This window comes from Gordionus sp. m RMFG-2023, chromosome 3 (assembly GCF_954871325.1).
Source record: "Gordionus sp. m RMFG-2023 chromosome 3, tfGorSpeb1-WG-v2, whole genome shotgun sequence".
Taxonomy (NCBI): domain Eukaryota; kingdom Metazoa; phylum Nematomorpha; class Gordioida; order Chordodea; family Parachordodidae; genus Gordionus; species Gordionus sp. m RMFG-2023.
Genome location: NC_088777.1, coordinates 33,424,717 through 33,444,927, shown reverse-complemented (window position 1 = coordinate 33,444,927; position 20,211 = coordinate 33,424,717). Strand labels below are relative to the sequence as shown.

Genomic DNA, 20,211 nt, shown 5'->3' with positions numbered 1-20,211 from the left:
ATTTTTATTAATTTGTTATTTTTATAAATACAATATAGTATATTTAGACCGGTATTCACGCCGGAAAAGCTCGCGCGAGCCGGCCGCCACCGATTTTTATTATGGCGACGGCGCGGCGTGTGTAATTTTTAGAAAGCATATTAATTATATTTATATATTAAATTATTATAATTTTAATTTGAATACTAAAATTAAAAAAATTAAAATATGAATTGTATTCTATAATAGAATAAGTATATCATTTACATTCATTCATACATCATATTTGATTTCCACAAACAATTCATATTAATTATTTTTGTGGACTTCCACGTTTTAAACCACCCTTTATACAATTATGAAATAACAACTCTCTCTACTAATAATAAATCAAGTTATGTCTGGAGATACTTTGGAAATCTTATTTTGAAGAATGAAAATAAGAAAAGCACAATAATGCTTGTTTTGTGAACCTTGTTTAAAATTGGCGAAAAAAGATGAGGAAGATTCGAATAAATATAATTCATTTTCACAGTAATTTTTTTTAGAGTTATATTTATATATATTTTATAAATAAATCCATTCAAAGTCTAAAAATGTTTTATAAAGCCAACACCAAGATGCAGCAAAATGGCTCTTAGGTTAGTATTATTGTTTATTATTATTCATTTAAAATTTTTAACTGGTTTGTTAAATTAATTTTATTAAGCTTTATTTTGAAAGTTCAAAACAACTAAATTTTTAGTTTATTTATTGCCAGCTCTATTTTGAGTTTTAATATATAAACTTAATATATAATTTATTAAATTAATTATGTAAAACTTTATTTTGAAAGTTACTACTAAATCAAATTCATAATTTGTTAAATTCCAACTATAATTATTATGTTTTTTAAATGTCATTTTAATGCATAGCATAAACTTAATATATAATTTATTAAATTAATTATGTAAAACTTTATTTTGAAAATTAAAATTAAATCAAATTTATAATTTGTTTCATTCCAGCTCTAATTATTTTGATGTTTTTTAAATATCTTTTTAAATTATTACTTAATATATAATTTATTAAAAAATTATTTAAAACTTCTGTTTTAAAAAGTTATACTAAATCAAATTTATAATTTGTTTCATTCCAGCTCTAATTATTTTGTTTTTAAATATCATTTTAAAGTATAAACTTAATATATAATTTATTAAATTAATTATGTAAAGCTTTATTTTGAAAGTTAAAACTAAATCTAATTTATAATTTGTTTCATTCCAGCTCTAATTATTTTGATGTTTTTTAAATATCTTTAATGTTAAAAATAAATATGAAATCTAATAGATGTTTTGATGTGCTGCTTAAATTTAATGCCATTTGATTCTATAAACAATAAAGGAATAACAGATTTTCTAAAGGTTTATAATTTATATAAAAAATAAATTGCCTAAAAAATAGAAATATAAGAGAATTGATTCCTCGTCAGAATTGCCAAATAGGACAACCATTAGTCGGGGTGCACTAGAAGATGTATATTTATCTATAAAGGCCAATGTTTTAAATCTGATTGATTCTGGACCAAAATTTTGTTCTATCACTTTTGATTTATGGACCGATCATTTCAAGCGTCGAAATTATATCACATTTAGTCTTCATCATTTAGATGAAAATTTTGATTTAAAATATTTTACCCTAGCAACTAGAAAGTGACTCAAAAGCATACTGGGGAAACAATATTATCTGAGATTGATAGTATTGAAGAAGAGTTCCATTTAAAAGCCAAAATAATACAAATGGTAACTGATGCTGGGGTCAATGTCAAAAGAAGCGTCAGATTAGGGAATTTGAGCATCATTTATGCTTAGGGCATGGACTTCATAATTTGGTTACAGTTGATGGCATAAAAAAAGTTACCAAAAGCCCTTATAATATCGAGTAGATTTGGAATGTAAAATTGAGGCTGAACATCGTAAATATCTGCAGTCAATTTATGAGACAGGTAATATCTTGGATATTGATAATTCTGATCCATACCATGATGACCATTTTTTTTGATATGTCTGATGAATCGGATAATAGAAATGGCATTGCACCAACCAATCTAATTAATGCAAAAACTTAAAATTAAATTGCTCTACCCGCTGGCATAGCATATTAATTATGCTAGAAAGTGTTCAGTGTAAACAAAATTCCTTAAATAATGTTCTAAATAAAATAGGAAAACAATCTTTAAAACTCTTTAATAATGAATGGGATGATTGATGAGCTTTAGGCAGTATTAAATCCATTCCGAGTCGGTGGAATTTCTTTCCTCCCAAAAAGGATAGACAATAAACTTAGGGTTATTATTTAGCAGTGAAATAAAAGCTCATATACAAATCAATAAATCTGATTGCTCTGATATTATATGCTTAAAAGAAAATATGAAAAAAAAGCTTGACCTCCCATTACTGAACTTCAAGTTACTTTATATTTTTATTAATAAAATTATATTACTTGATCCCAGATTTCAAAATCTTAAAGTTGTTTCAGAATATTTAAATTCTAATTCTACGACATCATTGCAATTTTTAATTCGACATTTAAAACTTTTAGAGCATGATAGAAATGCACAGAGTGAAATTCAAGTTGAGGATTATTGTCAAACATCAAGCTCTTATATAGCTAAATTAGCTCGTAAACATTCCCTTCCAAGTAACCATTATAACAATATTAGTAATATAGAACAAGAATGCCATATTTTGCTCAGCCAAAATAATATCCCAGAAGAGGACACATTAATCTTTTGGAAGGAAAAGCGACTGGAACTTCCTATGCTTGCTAATTTAGCTAGGAAGGTTCATTGTATATCTGCACAGCTAAGAATTTTTTTCATTGCTGGATTAATACTCAATGCTAAAAGGATTTCTTTTTGTCCCACAAATCTTGATAAAATACTGTTTATTCATGACAATTATAATTTTGCAAAATCTGAATTCTGACTTATTATATTCCATACTTTATATTTTGCTTGCATTCCAAATTTATTTCAATTATAATAAAAATCAATAAAATATTTCTTATATGTGTTGTTGATGTGACTCTGATCTGAGTAAAAATGCAGTTCCTTAGTCTATTTCTGAGAATGAGAAAATATAAAAATTTAAATTGGAGTGAGACAGGAAAGTAAACAATTTATTAAAAAAGATCGCCCAAAAATGTAATACATTAATTTATAAATTAAATTCATTAAAAAATAAATTGATTTATAAATTAAATTCATTAAAAAATAAATTGATTTATAAATTAAATTCATTAAAAAATAAATTGATTTATAAATTAAATTCATTAAAAAATAAATTGATTTATAAATTAAATTCATTAGAAAAAATTTAAAATAAATATAGCGCCGCCGCCGAACGCCGATAAAAAAAAATTTAAAAAACCGCCGCCGTTGATTGAGACACGGCGCACAGATTTAAGTATATTCTCAAAATATTATTTACACTTTTATAGTATCAATTTGTAATATACTAAATATCTGTTTAGAATATAAAAAAAATATGTAATATTATGCTTGCTTATTAAATGATAATACTCGCCGAAAAATATGATAAAATACCGAATAGGTGAATTTTTTGTATATCCCAGGTCGAATATAATTATAAAAAATTTCGAGCCGTGCCTAAAAATTTTTTTTTAAATATTCGGGCCGAGCCTAAAATTCTTAAACCCAGGCCGGGTCATAAAAAATTATAAAAAAAAAATCCGGGCCGGGCCATGCAAATGATACCTCTGCAGGTCTCTGAAAGTAGAGTTCGAATCCAATCCAAGCCCGATCTGACTGAACTCGATTTGGTTTAACTCCGAAAAACATTTTCTTGAACTCGGTCACATTCGGACCATAAAAAGTAATGTTGTCTCATTTAATGTTACTTTATAATAAAAGTAACGTCGTTATTGTTGCCCTCTTAAAATCGATATGGTTAATAAGAAAAAAGAAAAAAAATTCTTAAGTTGTTTTCTTTAAATAATTGTTTTTATTATTAATAAAAAATTCTACTTATGATTTATTTTGATGAAAAGTGATTCCAAAATTTTACATTATTTTAATAAAATGTGTTAATGAAAGTATATATTTATAAAATATGTTAATGAAAGTGTATATTTATTTAGTAGGTACCTTCAATATGAACAATATTGTAACATATATGAAAATATATTATTTTTCAGGATATCGATTTTAGTGATCTGCAAGAGTAGGCCCGGAGTAATTTTTTTTAAGGGTTAGTTTTAAGAGTAATTTTTTCTAGGCCAGTTATTTTTTAAGAAAATTCGGGCAGGGTCGGTTTTTAGAAATTTTTTAAAATATATCTAAATTTAACAATTTTATGTTGAATTTTTCATGTAAAATAAAAATATGTGATTTTATTTATAGAAAGTAGGCGCCATATAACAAATATCGTTTATTTTGAGTAATTATAAAAATTAATTTCTATATTTAAATAAATTCAGGCTGGGCCGGCAAATTTTCGGGTTCGGGCCAGACATAACTTTATAAAATAAACTTCGGGCCGGGCCAGGCTTGAAAAATTAGGGCCGATGCAGATCACTTATCGATTTCTGATCGCAAAAAAGCACAATAAGATTTGGACCCGGAATGAACTGTAACGAATTGTTAAACCATTATAAATATCTGAACCATAACCGTTATAATTATTTTTTAAAGGAGTAAAAAGAACCCTTATAAAAAAGATCAAACCTGTTTAAACCGGTTCAGTTTTTATATTTTAGAAATGGAAATAATTTGAATATCCAGAATTATATAACTTGCTCTTATAGTACTGGCGGTTCCCGCAAAGAAAGGGCCTTTTCTGGGCTTAAATTAGTGTTATCGTCATAACGAACAAAAAGGAATTCATTTATATTAGAAAATATATTACTTATATGTTCAAATAATATATTTAAAAATGAGTTATTTTGAATCATATATATATTTTTTATATAAGATGCTTATAATAAAAATAAATTAGACGATGGTGTTGCTTCAATAAAAAAAATTTCTAACCGTAATGAACCTTTATAATTAGCTGAACCGAACCTTTATATTTTTTCTTTAGAACCGTAACCAAAACGTAACCATTATAATTTTTTACATTCTGAATCGTAACCAAAATGAACCGTTATAAATAACGGGTCCCTGGCATTTTGCATACCTTATTTACGATTTATTATCGCTCTAAAAAACCTTCACCTAGCAACAATCATAAATCACAAATACAAATTTATAAAAATGCTATTGAAAAGATTTGTGCAATTTTTAAGATATTATATATCGGTATCTTAAAATGGCACATTTTCATATATGCTTTACAATTATTTGTTCATATTAAAGGAACTAGATATATACTTTCATTAACAGATTTATCAAAATAATGAGAATTTTGGAATCACTTTTCATCATAATAAAGATAAATTTCAGATTCCTGATTCATGCCTCATAATAAAAATAAAATAGACTATACGTGTTATATAGTTAAAAAAGGTATACACATTATCAAAATACGCCGGTTTTACATTTCGTCTATTTTAAAGATCTTATTTGCAAAATTTTATATGTAGTTATATTTTGACTAAGATGATGGTAAATTATTTGTTGATTAATTTTGATTTAATAATTTTGGATAATTCGAAATTATGGGATTTATAGGAAAATATTTTAATTCAAAAATAATCTTCAATTAGTTTAGTCATTGTTTAAATGGTCATAACTAACGCCAGAGTGAAGATAAGATCATCTGCTTTTAATGCAAAAACATATTTAAATTTTTTTAAATTAATTTCAAATACTCAGTAATTTGGCAAAGAAATATAAGGATTGGATTTTTACAGAATGGTGAAAAGTTGTGACAACGGGTCTAGTATTGGAACTTTAGAGTATTCGCAATAATATGGTACGCAAGGCAAATAAAGAATTACATTCTGATAAATTAAAACTGTTTGGAAAATGAAGTATCTAAGCACCGCCAGGCAATGTTCGAGACAATGCCTAGAAAGCTTTAATTCGTTATTAGAGCTAAAAAAGATCTTCTAAATTTCCATACATATTAGTATGTTATATAAATCAAAATAATTTTTGATATACTTTTAAAATGCAATCATATGTATATTTAATATTATAATTATGAGAATAAATATAATATTTCATCCTAATATTGAATTGTATCGCATAAGAAAAAATATAGTAATTCGGTTTTGGGTAGTATACCAAATTAAAAATAAAATTAATGTATGGATTGAACTGTTACAAAAATATTATTATTTACCAAATATTTTGAAACCGAATCTAATCAAGTCAGATCAGATCGGACTTGGTTGGTCCGGTTATTATATAATATGTAGCTTAGATTGTTTCCTTATTTAAAATTTTTAATAGTAAATATTTTTTAACAATTCTCTAAACAAAATCGCTTATCAGTAAGACCCGTTCAATAGGGGCTGAGGTAAAGGTGTATTATATTTTATAAACAAGGCTTTAATATTTAGAAATTGTTTAAGGTTTTCCAAAAATATAGTTATTCTTAAAGAATTTTTGCAGATCTTGTCTGAATCATCAGACACATTTTCACTAAAAAGAGTTTTTACTTATATAGACAATGAGTATAGGCACTAATTTCTTCCATCAATGTCTTATATTTATGGATATCTCTCCTCAAAAAGGAAACTAAATAAGGTTACTTTACAGTTAAAATTAAAATGAGATAAGATATAATTTGTTTTAAAAACTTGATTTTTTCCGTTTTTATATTTTTAAATATTTAACTTAAACATTAAATAATAATACTTTACTTTTTGATGATAGTAACGCTGCTTACCTGATTTTTTGTAAAAAAAGTATCAAGTAACGTCGTTGTAAAATTTCACTAATTTTTACGAACATTGTTTTTAATAATATTTAAAAAATTGTTTTTTATCCATTAACGCTTCTAATTTTAGCGTACTTTTTCAACAGTCCAATAAAAAAATTCGGATAAATAATAAATCAGATAGCTTAGAATCTTTGAAAAAAAAATTTAAGATGGATCAGTTGGATAAAAATTTCTAAATATTTTGCATGCAGAGGTCGAGTTGATGAAAAGGTAAATGTTAATAAATTGAATATTATCATAAGATATTTGAATATAAATATTTATGCAATTCAAAAATGATTTAAATTAGGGATGTGCCGATATAAAATATAGGATTGTAACCGGTAACTACCACTTTTTTTTAAATTTGACCAGGTCCAATCCGATATTAACATTGTTTTTGATTATTTATATTCTCTATTTATGCATAATTTCTTTTAATTATAAAAAATGACTTAAAAAACCAAAATATTTATTTGTAATTGTATTATAAAAAAGAAATCGAATTATTTAAAAAAGTAACTAAAAATGAGATAATTTTTTTTACAAGAAAACGCTTTTAAAATATTTAAGGAGTTGTAATCAGCCATAAACATTACCTATATTTTAAATAAAATGATTAACTTTTTAGTAATAAAAAAATTCACTTAATCATTCGTGATAATGTACTTAATATCGCCTTGGCCATAAAAAATGGAAATTTCAAAACCTAATTATGTTATGCTTATAGCTACAGTTAGTTATTTTTTCGCACAAAAAATATCATGGTTAAAAATTAATAGGATAGATTTTGTATGAATATCGGATCAGGATCAGTGATAAAAATTTGTAGATTATCACAAACAGCCTTAATTTAATTATTAAAAATTTAAGAGAAATCCAGGCTTAAACTAGAAGTAAATTATTACAGACAGCCTTAATTTAAATATAAAATTTTTAAAGGCGTCCAGGCCAAAACTCAAATTATGATTGACTCGTGGTCTTCCCAAAAACGTTCTTTTATCTGTCCAGTCTAATTTTGTTCTAAAACCAAGACTTGACCATCTCTAAATGCAGCTGGTGTTATAAGAATTGAATTCCAGCAAATCTGAACCTTTTTGAGGAAATTTCAAATATTTTGGTTGATTATATCGACCAGGCTAAATTATTAAAGAGTCCTTAAATTCCTGAAACTGAACTGCATGATAAAATGGATTGTAAAAGGGGATCTTTAAGTTAAATTTTTTTTATGATAAATATGATAAATATAGATAAATTAATGAAATAATTAAGTGACAACCCAAAACTCAATAACTTTTAAATACCATAATTAATGAACAATCGATAGATTAACCAGTCCTCATTTAAACAAAAGAAAATATTCAAACTTCTTGAAGTAATTTTTGGCCTTCTAGTAATTTGGTAGATCCACCACCGTTATTAATTGGAACTGAGCTATTGAATTGTTTGTTCATAGGGGTGGAAGTAAATGCTAAAATATGATAATTGATTAATTTATAATGACTATCTTTTTTTGTAATTTGAAAGGTTTGGATCTTATCATAATATAAATTGTAAGTAACCTTTAAATTTGTTATTCATGCCAGCATGGTAGGAATTGTAATTGCTACTATCCTGATTATTAACACCATCACAAATTCCGAAACCGGTTTCCTCCCCAAATACCGACATATTAGTATTCGATGGATTATTTGAACCTGTATTCATGGCCCATATGGCTGTCCCATCGTCAATATCATTGTTATTATTGGTAAGATTTTTTGGAGGAATCGACATACTGCTGTCAGAATTTCGAGGGCTAATCAGATTATTTTGATCTGGGTTACCGTTATTTTGAAGTGCTAAGTGGGGATTGTTATTTTGGGGAAAAAAATGTGCCTTTGAGAGATCGTCTTGTAAATTCCCAAAATTATTCATCAAGGGATTTAAGGATGGATTTCTGAATTTGTCATAAGGGATAGTAGTAGATTGATTGTTTCGGCTATCGTCTCCCCAACCAGTCATACTCATATTCCGATTATGGATAGCATTCATCTCAGACTCATCTGATAATGAGTTGAATCTGTGGTTATTATTCTTAATTTCATTATTATTTAAATTAGAAGAGCTCAGACTGGAATTAGTATGGGTAGTCAAGTTAGAAAAAGGGAAAGAATGATTGTTAGCATTAAAAGAATTCAAATGGGGTGGTGGTAAGGTGTCTAATACACTGAGTGATTCACCACTTTGCATGTTGTTGATAAGGTTTGGGTTCCAGTACATGGAGGTTTCCTATAAAAAGTTATTTTATAGTATTAATGGTTAATTTACAAAATCATTATATATATATATACAAAAGGCAGGTTCAGCCTGGTCCAATTCCGCTGAATTACCATACTGGGCTCTATTACATATACCTTAATTCAAAAACGGCTTGTGTAAATCTAATAAAAACTTTATTTATAAAGCTGAAACGGTAGACAGGAATAAAAAAAAAAGGTGGACTAGGTTTGTTAAGGGTCGACAATGGACGAATTTTTGCCCACCTATACTATGGGCAGAATTAAAATTTTAATAACTGAGAGGGAGGGCAAAAACTTTTATAAAACAGTGAGCGAGTAAATTAGAAATATTTATTGGAAAATGAGCAGATGGTTTACATTTAAATAAAATTACTTATTTCAAAATATTGCATATTATATTTTATAAGTTTAAGTAAAAATAAAATAAGTATGGAGTTAAATTAACAAATTTTTTTTACACAAATAGGTGGTTGGGCGATTGAATCTTTATTCTATCATGGACAAGCAGGTTCATTACACAATTCTAGTTCAAAACATTGTTACAAAAAATTTACATTGTGGAACTTATAAGAATAAATTAATACTGATAGTAGAAATCTGCAAAGTAAGCCCATACTGTATCCATCTCAAGTGGGGTTTGAGCCAGGCATATTTAAAAAAATTTGGTTTGGGCTGAATCGAGCCTAATATTTTTCAAAAATTTTGAGCCAGGCCAAGCATATGAAATATAATAACATAAAATTGATATATTTTAATTTTTCAGGAAACAAGATGCCAATTTTTTATATTTCTAAAAACTAGCACCAATATCTTTTATTTTGGGTATATGAATTTTAAAAAAAAGTTTTAACGTAAAAAAATTATACGAGTAAAATATAGAATAATTTTAAAGATAAAGATCAAGAACTTTATTATGTTCAGTGTAAAACTAAATTGCAATATAAAGTATATATGGTAATTTTTTAAGACACCCCACTCGAAATAAAGATTTATCTCTTCCTAAAGCAACTAAAAATATTTGTGCTTTAAATTCGAGCCCCAGATTTTACAAAATGAGAGAGATACAAGATCACTATCCAATATTTTCGTAGTATTATTTATCTTTCTAAACCTGTTTAGCTGCCTCCACGCTTTTCCACACACCTATACCCCCTTCATTATCGTCCTCATCCAAATTATTATTGCCATTACCATTATCTAGATGGTTGAGAGAGGATTCGATCTGTTGACCTCCAAATTTTTGGCTGGCTTGATTAGAAGTAGCATATAAACCTTTTGAATGAGTAAAAAATTAAAAAATAATATATTATCTATCATACATCTAATTTTTTGGTTTAGTATAAACGTTTCCATCTCAATGCTCTAGCTGATGATGAACAAAATTGTTTTAACTGTGACCAGGCGCGTACGCAGGAATTTGGTCTGGGGGGGGATAATAAAATTTTTTAAGAAATATTATTGTTAATTAAAAATACTCTGCCTAAATTTATTAAAACTAATAACTTTTCTAATACACAATTTAAATTAATGTGAATTATAAAAAAATTATATATATAAACCGGCATCGAAAAACTATAAAATAAATGTGAATTATAAAATATAAAGTCTATAATCACGATATGAATCACTTAAATGACCGAAAATTGAAATTTGAATTTTTTGAGCCTTTAAAATATATAAAGTATAAAAAATTTAAATGTTGTAAATATAAATTAATACCGCAAAAAGTTTCTTAGGAATAATTGTATTTTGTATGTTTTGAACTAATTTTACAATTATCTATCCTTACTTGGCGTTAAATGCCTATGAATATTCAAAAGATTTAAATCATTCAAACTACTTTCAGAAGTTGTATTTCATAGGTATGTTTTTCAGAGACTTCAGGCCTGGCCCCCGAGCCTGACCGTATTTTAATTTTCTTTAAACATACCCGGGCCGGGCCTTTAATTTTTTAAAAAAACACCCGGGCTGGGCCTGAAAATTTTTTTAAAAAAAATATCCGGGCCGAGATGTATATTTTAATACCAAATATTTGAAATCGCCATTATTAGCTATAAAAATCAAAAATAAATATAATTTATTTTTAAAAAATTCGGGATGGGCCTGAAAATTTTATAAAGCCTTGGCGGGCATAAAAATTTTTTTAAAAAAAACCCGGGCCGGGTCGTAAAAAATTTTTTTTTTAAATCTGGCCCATGCCCAGCAAATGGATGGTACCTCTGCATGGCTTTGTTATTCTTCTTAAAAAAGAGAATGTTCTCTCTAGTTTACTAATGGGAAGAGTTGCTAATATATATATAACCATTTTAATACAGAATATAGCCTAAAATGTGTTTGAAATAATGCAAAGCATCCATAGCATTTTTTGGGATGTATCAACCATAGTCAATCTTTTAATCATAGTTATTAAGCTAATAAGGCATCATAAGATATTTTAACATCTTCATGATAAAAATCAGAGACCTGCAGAGGTACCATTTGCACAGCCCGGCCCGGTTTTAAATTTTTTAGGCCCAGCCCGGCTTGGATATTTTTTTAAAAATTTTTTACGGCCCGGCCTGGCCAGATTTAAAAATTTTAGCCCGGCCCGGGCTTAGGGCCGGGCCTGCAGGTCTCTGATAAAAATCCAACAAATATTTTTTTATCACCATCTGAAAAAGGTTGGAAAAGCTTTTGTAGAAGTAATAATGCTGCATGATGAATTAAAAACCATTTATTTATATGGGTTATAAATGTATCTAAGAGAGGGGACATTTGTTTTATAATACTCTTCTACTGATCCTATATTAATGTTTTGACGATGAGCTTGCTTGCTGCAAGTCGAGGGGGACAAATATTAAATATAGCTCTGCTTTTGACTCATCAATAACATATAAAATATGAAATTCTTCATCATGAGCTATTTCCTTGAGTTATAATAAAATGCTTTCCAATATTCTCATCTTCTTAATCAAGTCAATGTCATGTTTTTGAAAAGTATTACATAAAATAGTTGTATAATTAAATAATACATTCTAATGAGAAAAAAAATTTGGAATAAGTATTGAATCCAATAATTTTCTTGCTTCTGAGGAAATATTTCTTTCAAGCCATTGTGATATTTCAGTAATAGCATTAATAATCGGCTCTTCTAACTCCATAAAAGCTGTTACTTATTGATGGCGGAGACTCGATCTCGTTGGACAAGCTTGCAATTTCTTTCTCCCTGTTTGACAAGGAGTTTCAGAGATGATTATTATTTGACTAGAAATTTAGATAAATAATATGCCACTAAAATTTGAAAATAATAGGTAAATTACGCCAAGGAAAACTTGAAATCGAAATTAATTGATAAAATAACTTAGTAGATGAATGTGATAAATAAATGTAATTAAATATATATATGAGATAGGAATAAACATTAACAAATATAAATTAATATTAACAATAATATTTTTGAAAAATATAATCAGGCATCTGTATTTTTTGGATTGGGGGGGGGGGGGATTTGTCTCCCTGCCTTCCTCCGCTGCGTACGCGCCTGACTGTGACACATTTAGTCCAATCCTACCTATTGGGTTGAGTAAATTGAGATTATTTTCTATTTCTATTTGTATCGAGTCAATAATATTTTTTACCATTTTGAATTTAATCTGTAATACCAATAAATCATGATTTGATTCACAATTTTGTTCATTTTATTTCTTATAAAACATACTAAAAAATATAAATAATTTTAAGTAAATTTTTTTCATATTTTAATTTTTAGATCCATGTTGGGTCAAAAATATGGAATTAATTCTATGTTCAATTATGTTGGGAAATTAAATGTTCGATTGTGCTGGAGTTTTTTTTTAATTTTAAGGGTTGAGAAAATGTTTTTTTATTTTTGGGTTAAGTTGGGTCAAAAATATGCAATTTTTTTATGTTCAATGTTGTTGGGATTTTTATTTTAATTTCTAGGATTGAGAAAATGATTTTTTTATGAGTCAGGTTGGGTCAAAAATATTGTCTTTTGCAAATTCTAATTTTGAACCTTTAGCCTATTTTTATATTTAAATTAGGCTATTTCCAAACAAAGCGTTTTCCGATGCACGTTTTTACTTAAAAACTAAATTATTTTTAATAAACGATTTTTAAATTACAAAATATTTTAATAAATACTTAGGGCAAAAAGTACTATGTCCCCAGAAAAGGACTCAATGTTATATTAAAGCTAATATTAAAAATATAAAAAGTATAGAAAGTGCATTCGATTTGTTATAAAAAATTAAATGGATTCCGCATATCAGTGTAATAAATAATTTGCAAGGTTATTATTTATATGTAATTGTTTATAATATATCAATTAATATATGTTGTATTCCATATCAAATTTACTGAAGATTCAACCCAACCCCCTTTGATTTTTTTTAAAAGTATGATGGTAATGTATATATACTAATTAGTAAAAATATAAAATTTTAATTCTCAACTCAGCTTACTTCATGAGATATGGCCATCTTTAGAAATGCGGAAATTCCAAAATACACTATATTTAATTTTAAATATCTCAAAAATTAATTAAGCTAAAGACATGATTTAAACTTTATTAAATAGCTCTTTAATAGACATAAAATATATTTTATTGAAAAAAGTCTTATACAAAAAACCGGAAATGGACATAAAATAAAAATTGCTCTTTTTTTCATTTAAATTTTTTTACAAATAGACATTATACTTCTTAATATTTGTACAAAATCCTAGATTGGGACGAGTACTGGGTCAATAGTTATTACACTTTAAATATAAATAATATAGCTTAAATCCTATATTATACCAAATATAGAGTAATTATTTTTTTTAAAAGTGAGCAATATATGTGAATAATAGCATTAAAACTAAAATCCTAAAAAATCTTATTATTTTGCATTTTTTAAATGTTAAAAAACTCAAAACAACATTTACCAAATTGTATTGCATTACTTTAAATAAAACGCAAAACGCCTTAATTTAGAGGCATTATAAGGAATAAATAATAAGATTTTGTAAAAAGTAACAACTATGATAATAAAAAGTGAGGTCAATAATCTCTTTAACCCAACCTAAAGGTCCCAAATTTCATAATCGAATTTGAAAGATGGGGAATATTTAATAATATCCTATTTTGCAGAGAACTACGCTTTTGTAGTTAATCAGGCAACACTTCATCCATTTATGATTTATTACCGCGAAGGTGATATCATTAAACATTTAAGTTACATGATTATATCAGATTGTCTCAAACACAATTACATGTTCCTTTTTATTTCAAATAAAATTAATTCTATTCTTGAAAGAAAGATTTGATAAGATTTCAATAATATTTTATTTTTCTGATGGAGCTGTTACAAGTATAAAAACAAAAAAAACTTTGTAAACCTCTACAACCATTATAATAATTTTGGGATCAAGGCAGAATGGCATTTTTTTGAAACTGCACTTGGCAAAACTCCTTGCGATAGTTTAAGGGGAATTACTAAGAGGTTGGCGGCTAGAGCAAGCCTGCAATGTACTCATGAATATCATATAATAACTTCTATTGACTTAAATAATTATGTGAGAATCAATTATATATTTGTTAGCAACGTAGGATATTTAAGAATGGAAATCAATCTTGAAAATAGATTTTTAATGGCCAAACGAATTCCCGGGACAATCATTCATTTATTCTAATGGAAGGAAAAATGAAAGTCAAATTTTATTCTAATTCATTAGATTATTTAATGTATGATATTATATTAATATGTTTATTAGAATATTATTTCCGATTAATTAGCTAAATAAAGTTATAAACATTTTTACAATTATTTTCCTTCTAAAATAGAATCGCTAAACTTATGAGCTAAATATGACACAATGTCTACTAGTAATCTGCATAGGGCCTAATTTTTCTAACACGGTCAGAAAGATTTATAAAAAAATATATCTGGCCCAATCCCAAACGAATTTTCTTTTTATTTGTTTCGTAAATTACTATACATTTAGTATAATATAAGATTTAAGAGCCATACTACTTATATTTAAAGTGTAATAACTTTTGGCCCAGTACTCTCCCAATCTAGGATTTGTACAAATATTAAGAAGTATAATGTCTATCTGTAAAAAAAATTTAAAAGAAAAAAAAGAGCAATTTTTATTTTATAGTAATTTCCGGTTTTTGGTAATAGACTTTTTTTCATTAAAATAAATTTTATATCATAATAAAGAGCTATTTTAAAATTAAAATCTTGTCTTTAGCTTAATTACTTTTTGAGATATTTAAAATAAAATATAGTGTATTTTTGAATTTCCGCCTTTCTAAAGATGGCCATATCTCATGGAGTAAGGCGATTTGAAAAGTAAAATTTTATATTTTATTAGTGTATATACTACCAACATGCAAATTTTTAAAAAAATTGAAGGGGGTCGGGTCGAGAATCGACTTTTTTTGGTTGATTTAATATGGAATACAACATATGTAAATTGCATATTTCTATAAAAATTTATGTGAATTGTAAAAAATATTTCATTATCAACATCTAAGATATTCTTGGATAAATATCATATCTGCAATAATTCAATTATCATAATTTCCTTAAATTTGATTTAACAATAGAAATGTAAATTAATACATTTATATGAAATAATGATGCTTTAAAAAATCCTTTGATTAAAAATTATAAATAAAAAGGTGTTTAGTATACTTAACAAAATATGGTGCAATATCAAAGCAAGCATATAAAATCCAATTCATCTAATTATTTGAGTAAATATGTTTAAGCTGGTGTAAAATTATTGCATAATATAATATTAATAAAACAAATGTACACTTCAATCACATAAGACGCCATTTAATCGTTAAAAAGTATCAAATTAGTATATTTTAAAAAACGCAAAATCGAATGGAAATGGCCTTAGTCCATTTTAGTTTTTGCCATTATACAGAATTCAAATATAATTTTAAATAAAATAATATTTAAATAGCTCTAGTTTTACCTTTAAAAGGTCTTTGGGGGAATGCAGAGGAAGGCTCAGTGGAATTGTTGAAATTTTTGATTTGGTTATTAAAGTTGGGGTTGTTATTGCCATTCAAATGAATTGAGTTATTGTTGTTGGATTGCCATCCAATATTAGTTTTGCTAGAGTCCAAGTTGGGCAAAGGGGTCATGGAATTTTCGTCATTGGCATAATTGGAAAAACCTTTTCATAAAGTATAATAATTTATACCGTTTTTGACCAGAAATAACAAAGAATTAATTTTTCTAAACCATATCAAAAAACTTTATTAAAGTGGCAAAGGCTATTGAAAATGACTTTACAAAACAGAGAAAATGGACACTTTGCATATAATAAATAATATAACATGATGTAAATGCAAGAATATGGTAAATAGAATCATCAACTCTTTATAAATATTAAGGACACACCTAAAATCAGTTCAATATATTAGGCCAAATATGTAAGGAAAATAAATTGTTATAAAACTATCAGAAAATTGTTATATTACTCCCAATAACGATATTTCCATGTAAAAATTCGGGTAGTGAAAAGGGATAGTAAAATTATGATTAGAAAGTTAAAAGGAATAAGTGAAAATATGATTCGTTACCTCCTTCCCTAGGTTGTTTATTGTAGTGGTTAGAGGGTTCATCTTCTTTTTTCCAATTCCAGTAATTGGAAGAAGTAGCCGAGAGAGGGGAGGATAGACTAGACAGGCCCTCTGTATCTTTATTATTCCCTGAATTATATGGGATGTTATGTCCCTGCAATTGCAAATGATTGCTGGAAGAATAAAAATCTGCACTGCTCATGTTATTATTGCCACCACCTGACAACAATGGCTTAGTATTGACACTAGAATTGCCACTATTTAAACTATTTTGAGATTTCCATAAGTGGGTACCTGAATACATTTCATCATAAAATATTTTTATTTGGATTGTAATGAAGTCCTTTAAAATAAAAATATAAGTATTTTTTTCTTGCATTCAATCTACTTTCCATAAAAGTTAAAAAGCCCGATTTTGGTCAATTTTTAAAAACAATCCAACTTAGATTTTAGCCAAAATAATATTATGTAAGCCTCGAGATTTGAAAAAAATAATGTCCAAACCTTTCTGTCATCTATGAGCAAAAGCTCCCAGCATTATTTTTGATTATAGTCCTAATCAGGTCGTTTTTAAAAATCGACTCAAATCGAGCTTTTATGCTTATGAGTTAACAAACAAATCTATGATTAATATTTTAGAATTATTTACCCAGTGTATTAGGATCAGAGGGATCTGGGGTGACTCTATCATTTCTATCCCAAGCAGAATCCTGCTTGATAGGCACTTTGCCCCACCCTGTAGGAGCGTTGACATATCTAGATATCAATTCGTCTTCACTGCTCATCACCTGGTTATTACTGTTTAGGATGTTGTTTATATTGGCCTGATTTAGATATTTTTTTTATTTGTTAAAACAAATATAAACTAATCTTGCCTATATAATAATATCATTATTACAATCAATGACATGTCAAGGTTATAAAAAATAGTCTGAAAAATCATACATCTAATCAAGATGGTCATTTACACAATTTTAGTGGAATAACTCTGTTGTGCATGCTGTATTTAAAGTAAAAAGTATTATCTATATCAACATTATGGTAATCTATAAAAATTTAATCACAAAAAGTTAATTATTCTCAAAATGACCACTTGATATGATATAAACAATATAAAATATACAGTAAAAGTTGGGCAATAGCGAAATACTCTTTGCTAAGTTACTGCATTAAGCTAAGTTATTTTAAGGCATTTTGAAATGTAGATTTGAACAATTGTATTGAACATTTTTAAATTATTAATATGGTCTTCTAGATCATTAATTCATATAAAGAATTTGCCATTCTAAATGACAATTTATAAGATAATTAATAAAAACGTCAAGAATGATAAAGTAAGGGTGAAATATATTCTATGCAAACCCAAAACCATTACCAAGGAGCGTTTTATTCCACCTACAACAATTTTTTGGCCCAAGATCACCTGCAACCCAGTGATAAATTTTAGCAAAAAAAAGCATATAGGGAAGAATCTCAAATTAAAAATATTTATTTTATTCTATATTTAATATTATACTTTACTTTAAAGAGTAAGCAAAAACTTTGATAATGTATTTTATTTATTATAAAATATGTGAAAATGAATAGTAAATATTTCTCACTTCCTAAATTTTTTTAAATTTTTGATATTTTTAATTGCAAAATAAGTTAATAATCAATAGAAAAAACATTGCAAAATTGGAAGTCCTAGTCATTGTAAAAATTTTGAACTTTTAACTGGACATAAGATGAATTCCATTTTTGTATTTCCCTTGATGATCAATATTTTTTATAGAGTTGCATGTTATTTTTACCAAAACAATAAAAATAGAGATTTATTATGTGGTATAGAAAAAATGTTTGAAGAAGTACTAGTCCATCATATGAAACACAAAAAAATTTTAATTGTTTTTTCAAAATTTTTAACCATATGAAAAAAAATTTCAATATAACTTTTTTATATTAAATTTCAACATTGAAAAGAAAATATTTTATCTGATAATACCAGTATAAGAAACTCACTATTATTTAAAATCAAAATATTATAATGAATTCATCATCCATATGTTAGATAATATAATACTTTTTCATCCAATTATTCTATATCAATCCCATCATTTTCACAATCTCCTATAAGAGCTAATGATACAGTAAATGACCCTTAACACCTCATTAATTTTATCTGCAAAAAGAAAATACAAATGCTGGGTTAAAGACAAAACAAAAAATTCTTATCAGTACCTGAATTAGATAGAATAAGATAAAATACATAGCTAACCATATTGATATGCATATCTTTTCAGTAAATAAATTGATAGGAAACCTTTCCTGAATTTATAAGGGACCTGTTTAAGAATATTCAATTTTTTTAAAAAAAGATGCAAGAAAAAAAGATTCCTTGGACATTGAAAGAAAATTTATTGATATTTTAATAATTAATCACATGTTCACAATTAAAGATATAAGAAAGTCTATGCCCAGGTTTCCTAAAATGAAGGAACAGTAAGAAAATATATTAAAAAATAGGATGGTCAAAAAAAAGGCTGAAAAGCTCGATCCATAATAAACCCAGGGCAATCAGTATTTGCCAGACATATTGCCTAAAGATGTTCAAGAGAAAATGTTTTTCCTAGATGAAACAGGTATAAATCTGTATGTAAATATTTATATCAGGGCCCCCTATAACATCACACTAACAGTGAAAGTTCTACTTCTAAGGTAAAAATACCAGTCAGACAATAGGAATTAGTGGACTTGTGTCTTATTGAATTATTGAAGGACCTATAATGAATTATTTTTCTTGATTATCTTAGGTAATTAATATCAAACCTTCCAGGTGATGCAGTTATAATCATGGATAATGCCCTAATCCATAAATGTCATCTTATTGATGGCTACAAAAATTGAATAGAATATCTTCCTCCAGAAAACTAAATATGAAAATGAGAGCTCAAAGAATAAATAATGTTAGTTTGATATTAGGTTGGTACATACAGTATGATTTTACCAACTTTATAATCATCGAGGACTACCAATGAATTAAAGGTAATATAAATTTATACTTATGAATATTTTAATTTTATAAATATTCTTATCTTTTCTCTATTTATATTAAAAAAAATAAGAGATGTAAATTTCAGTAGACGCAAGCCCAAATATGAATTTTATTTCTTACATATTATATTATTCCTATATTAAATTTATGTTTATTTATATTATTGTAGTTTTACTTATAGATTAAATTATTGTGTATAAAAAAATGAGAAATAAAATATTCATAAATTTGAAAAAAAAATTGAAATAGTATTTTTAAATTTAATAAGGCAATATTATATTGGTAGATTAATTTGGTTTGGGATTCATGAAAATATTTCTATAAGCCATTTTATTATCTTACTTATAAATTAATTTTTACAAATTGGTTTATATAGATTAAAAATATACTAATTATTTATGATTTAAGTTTCATAAGAAATGGTTAACAATGCAAGAAAAAAATTAAAAAATATAT

At 26.5% G+C, this 20,211-nt stretch overlaps 1 protein-coding gene across 7 annotated transcripts in view; it reads right to left on the bottom strand.

Annotated features, from left to right (window-relative positions):
- LOC135926494 (GATA zinc finger domain-containing protein 14-like) overlaps window positions 1-20,211 on the bottom strand; it is a 40,816-nt gene that overhangs the window by 17,472 nt on the left and 3,133 nt on the right. For all 7 annotated transcript variants that reach the window (XR_010571896.1, XM_065462389.1, XM_065462387.1 and 4 more), the window contains exons 3-8: window positions 17,371-17,545; window positions 16,722-17,015; window positions 16,109-16,312; window positions 10,245-10,405; window positions 8,414-9,122; window positions 8,219-8,322 (exon numbers count right to left, since the gene is read on the bottom strand). Coding sequence is in view for 6 of the 7 variants with exons in the window: in XM_065462389.1 (XP_065318461.1) it covers window positions 8,219-8,322; window positions 8,414-9,122; window positions 10,245-10,405; window positions 16,109-16,312; window positions 16,722-17,015; window positions 17,371-17,545 (1,647 nt within the window). In the remaining variant the exon portion in view is untranslated. The remainder of the gene's footprint in view (window positions 1-8,218; window positions 8,323-8,413; window positions 9,123-10,244; window positions 10,406-16,108; window positions 16,313-16,721; window positions 17,016-17,370; window positions 17,546-20,211) is intronic.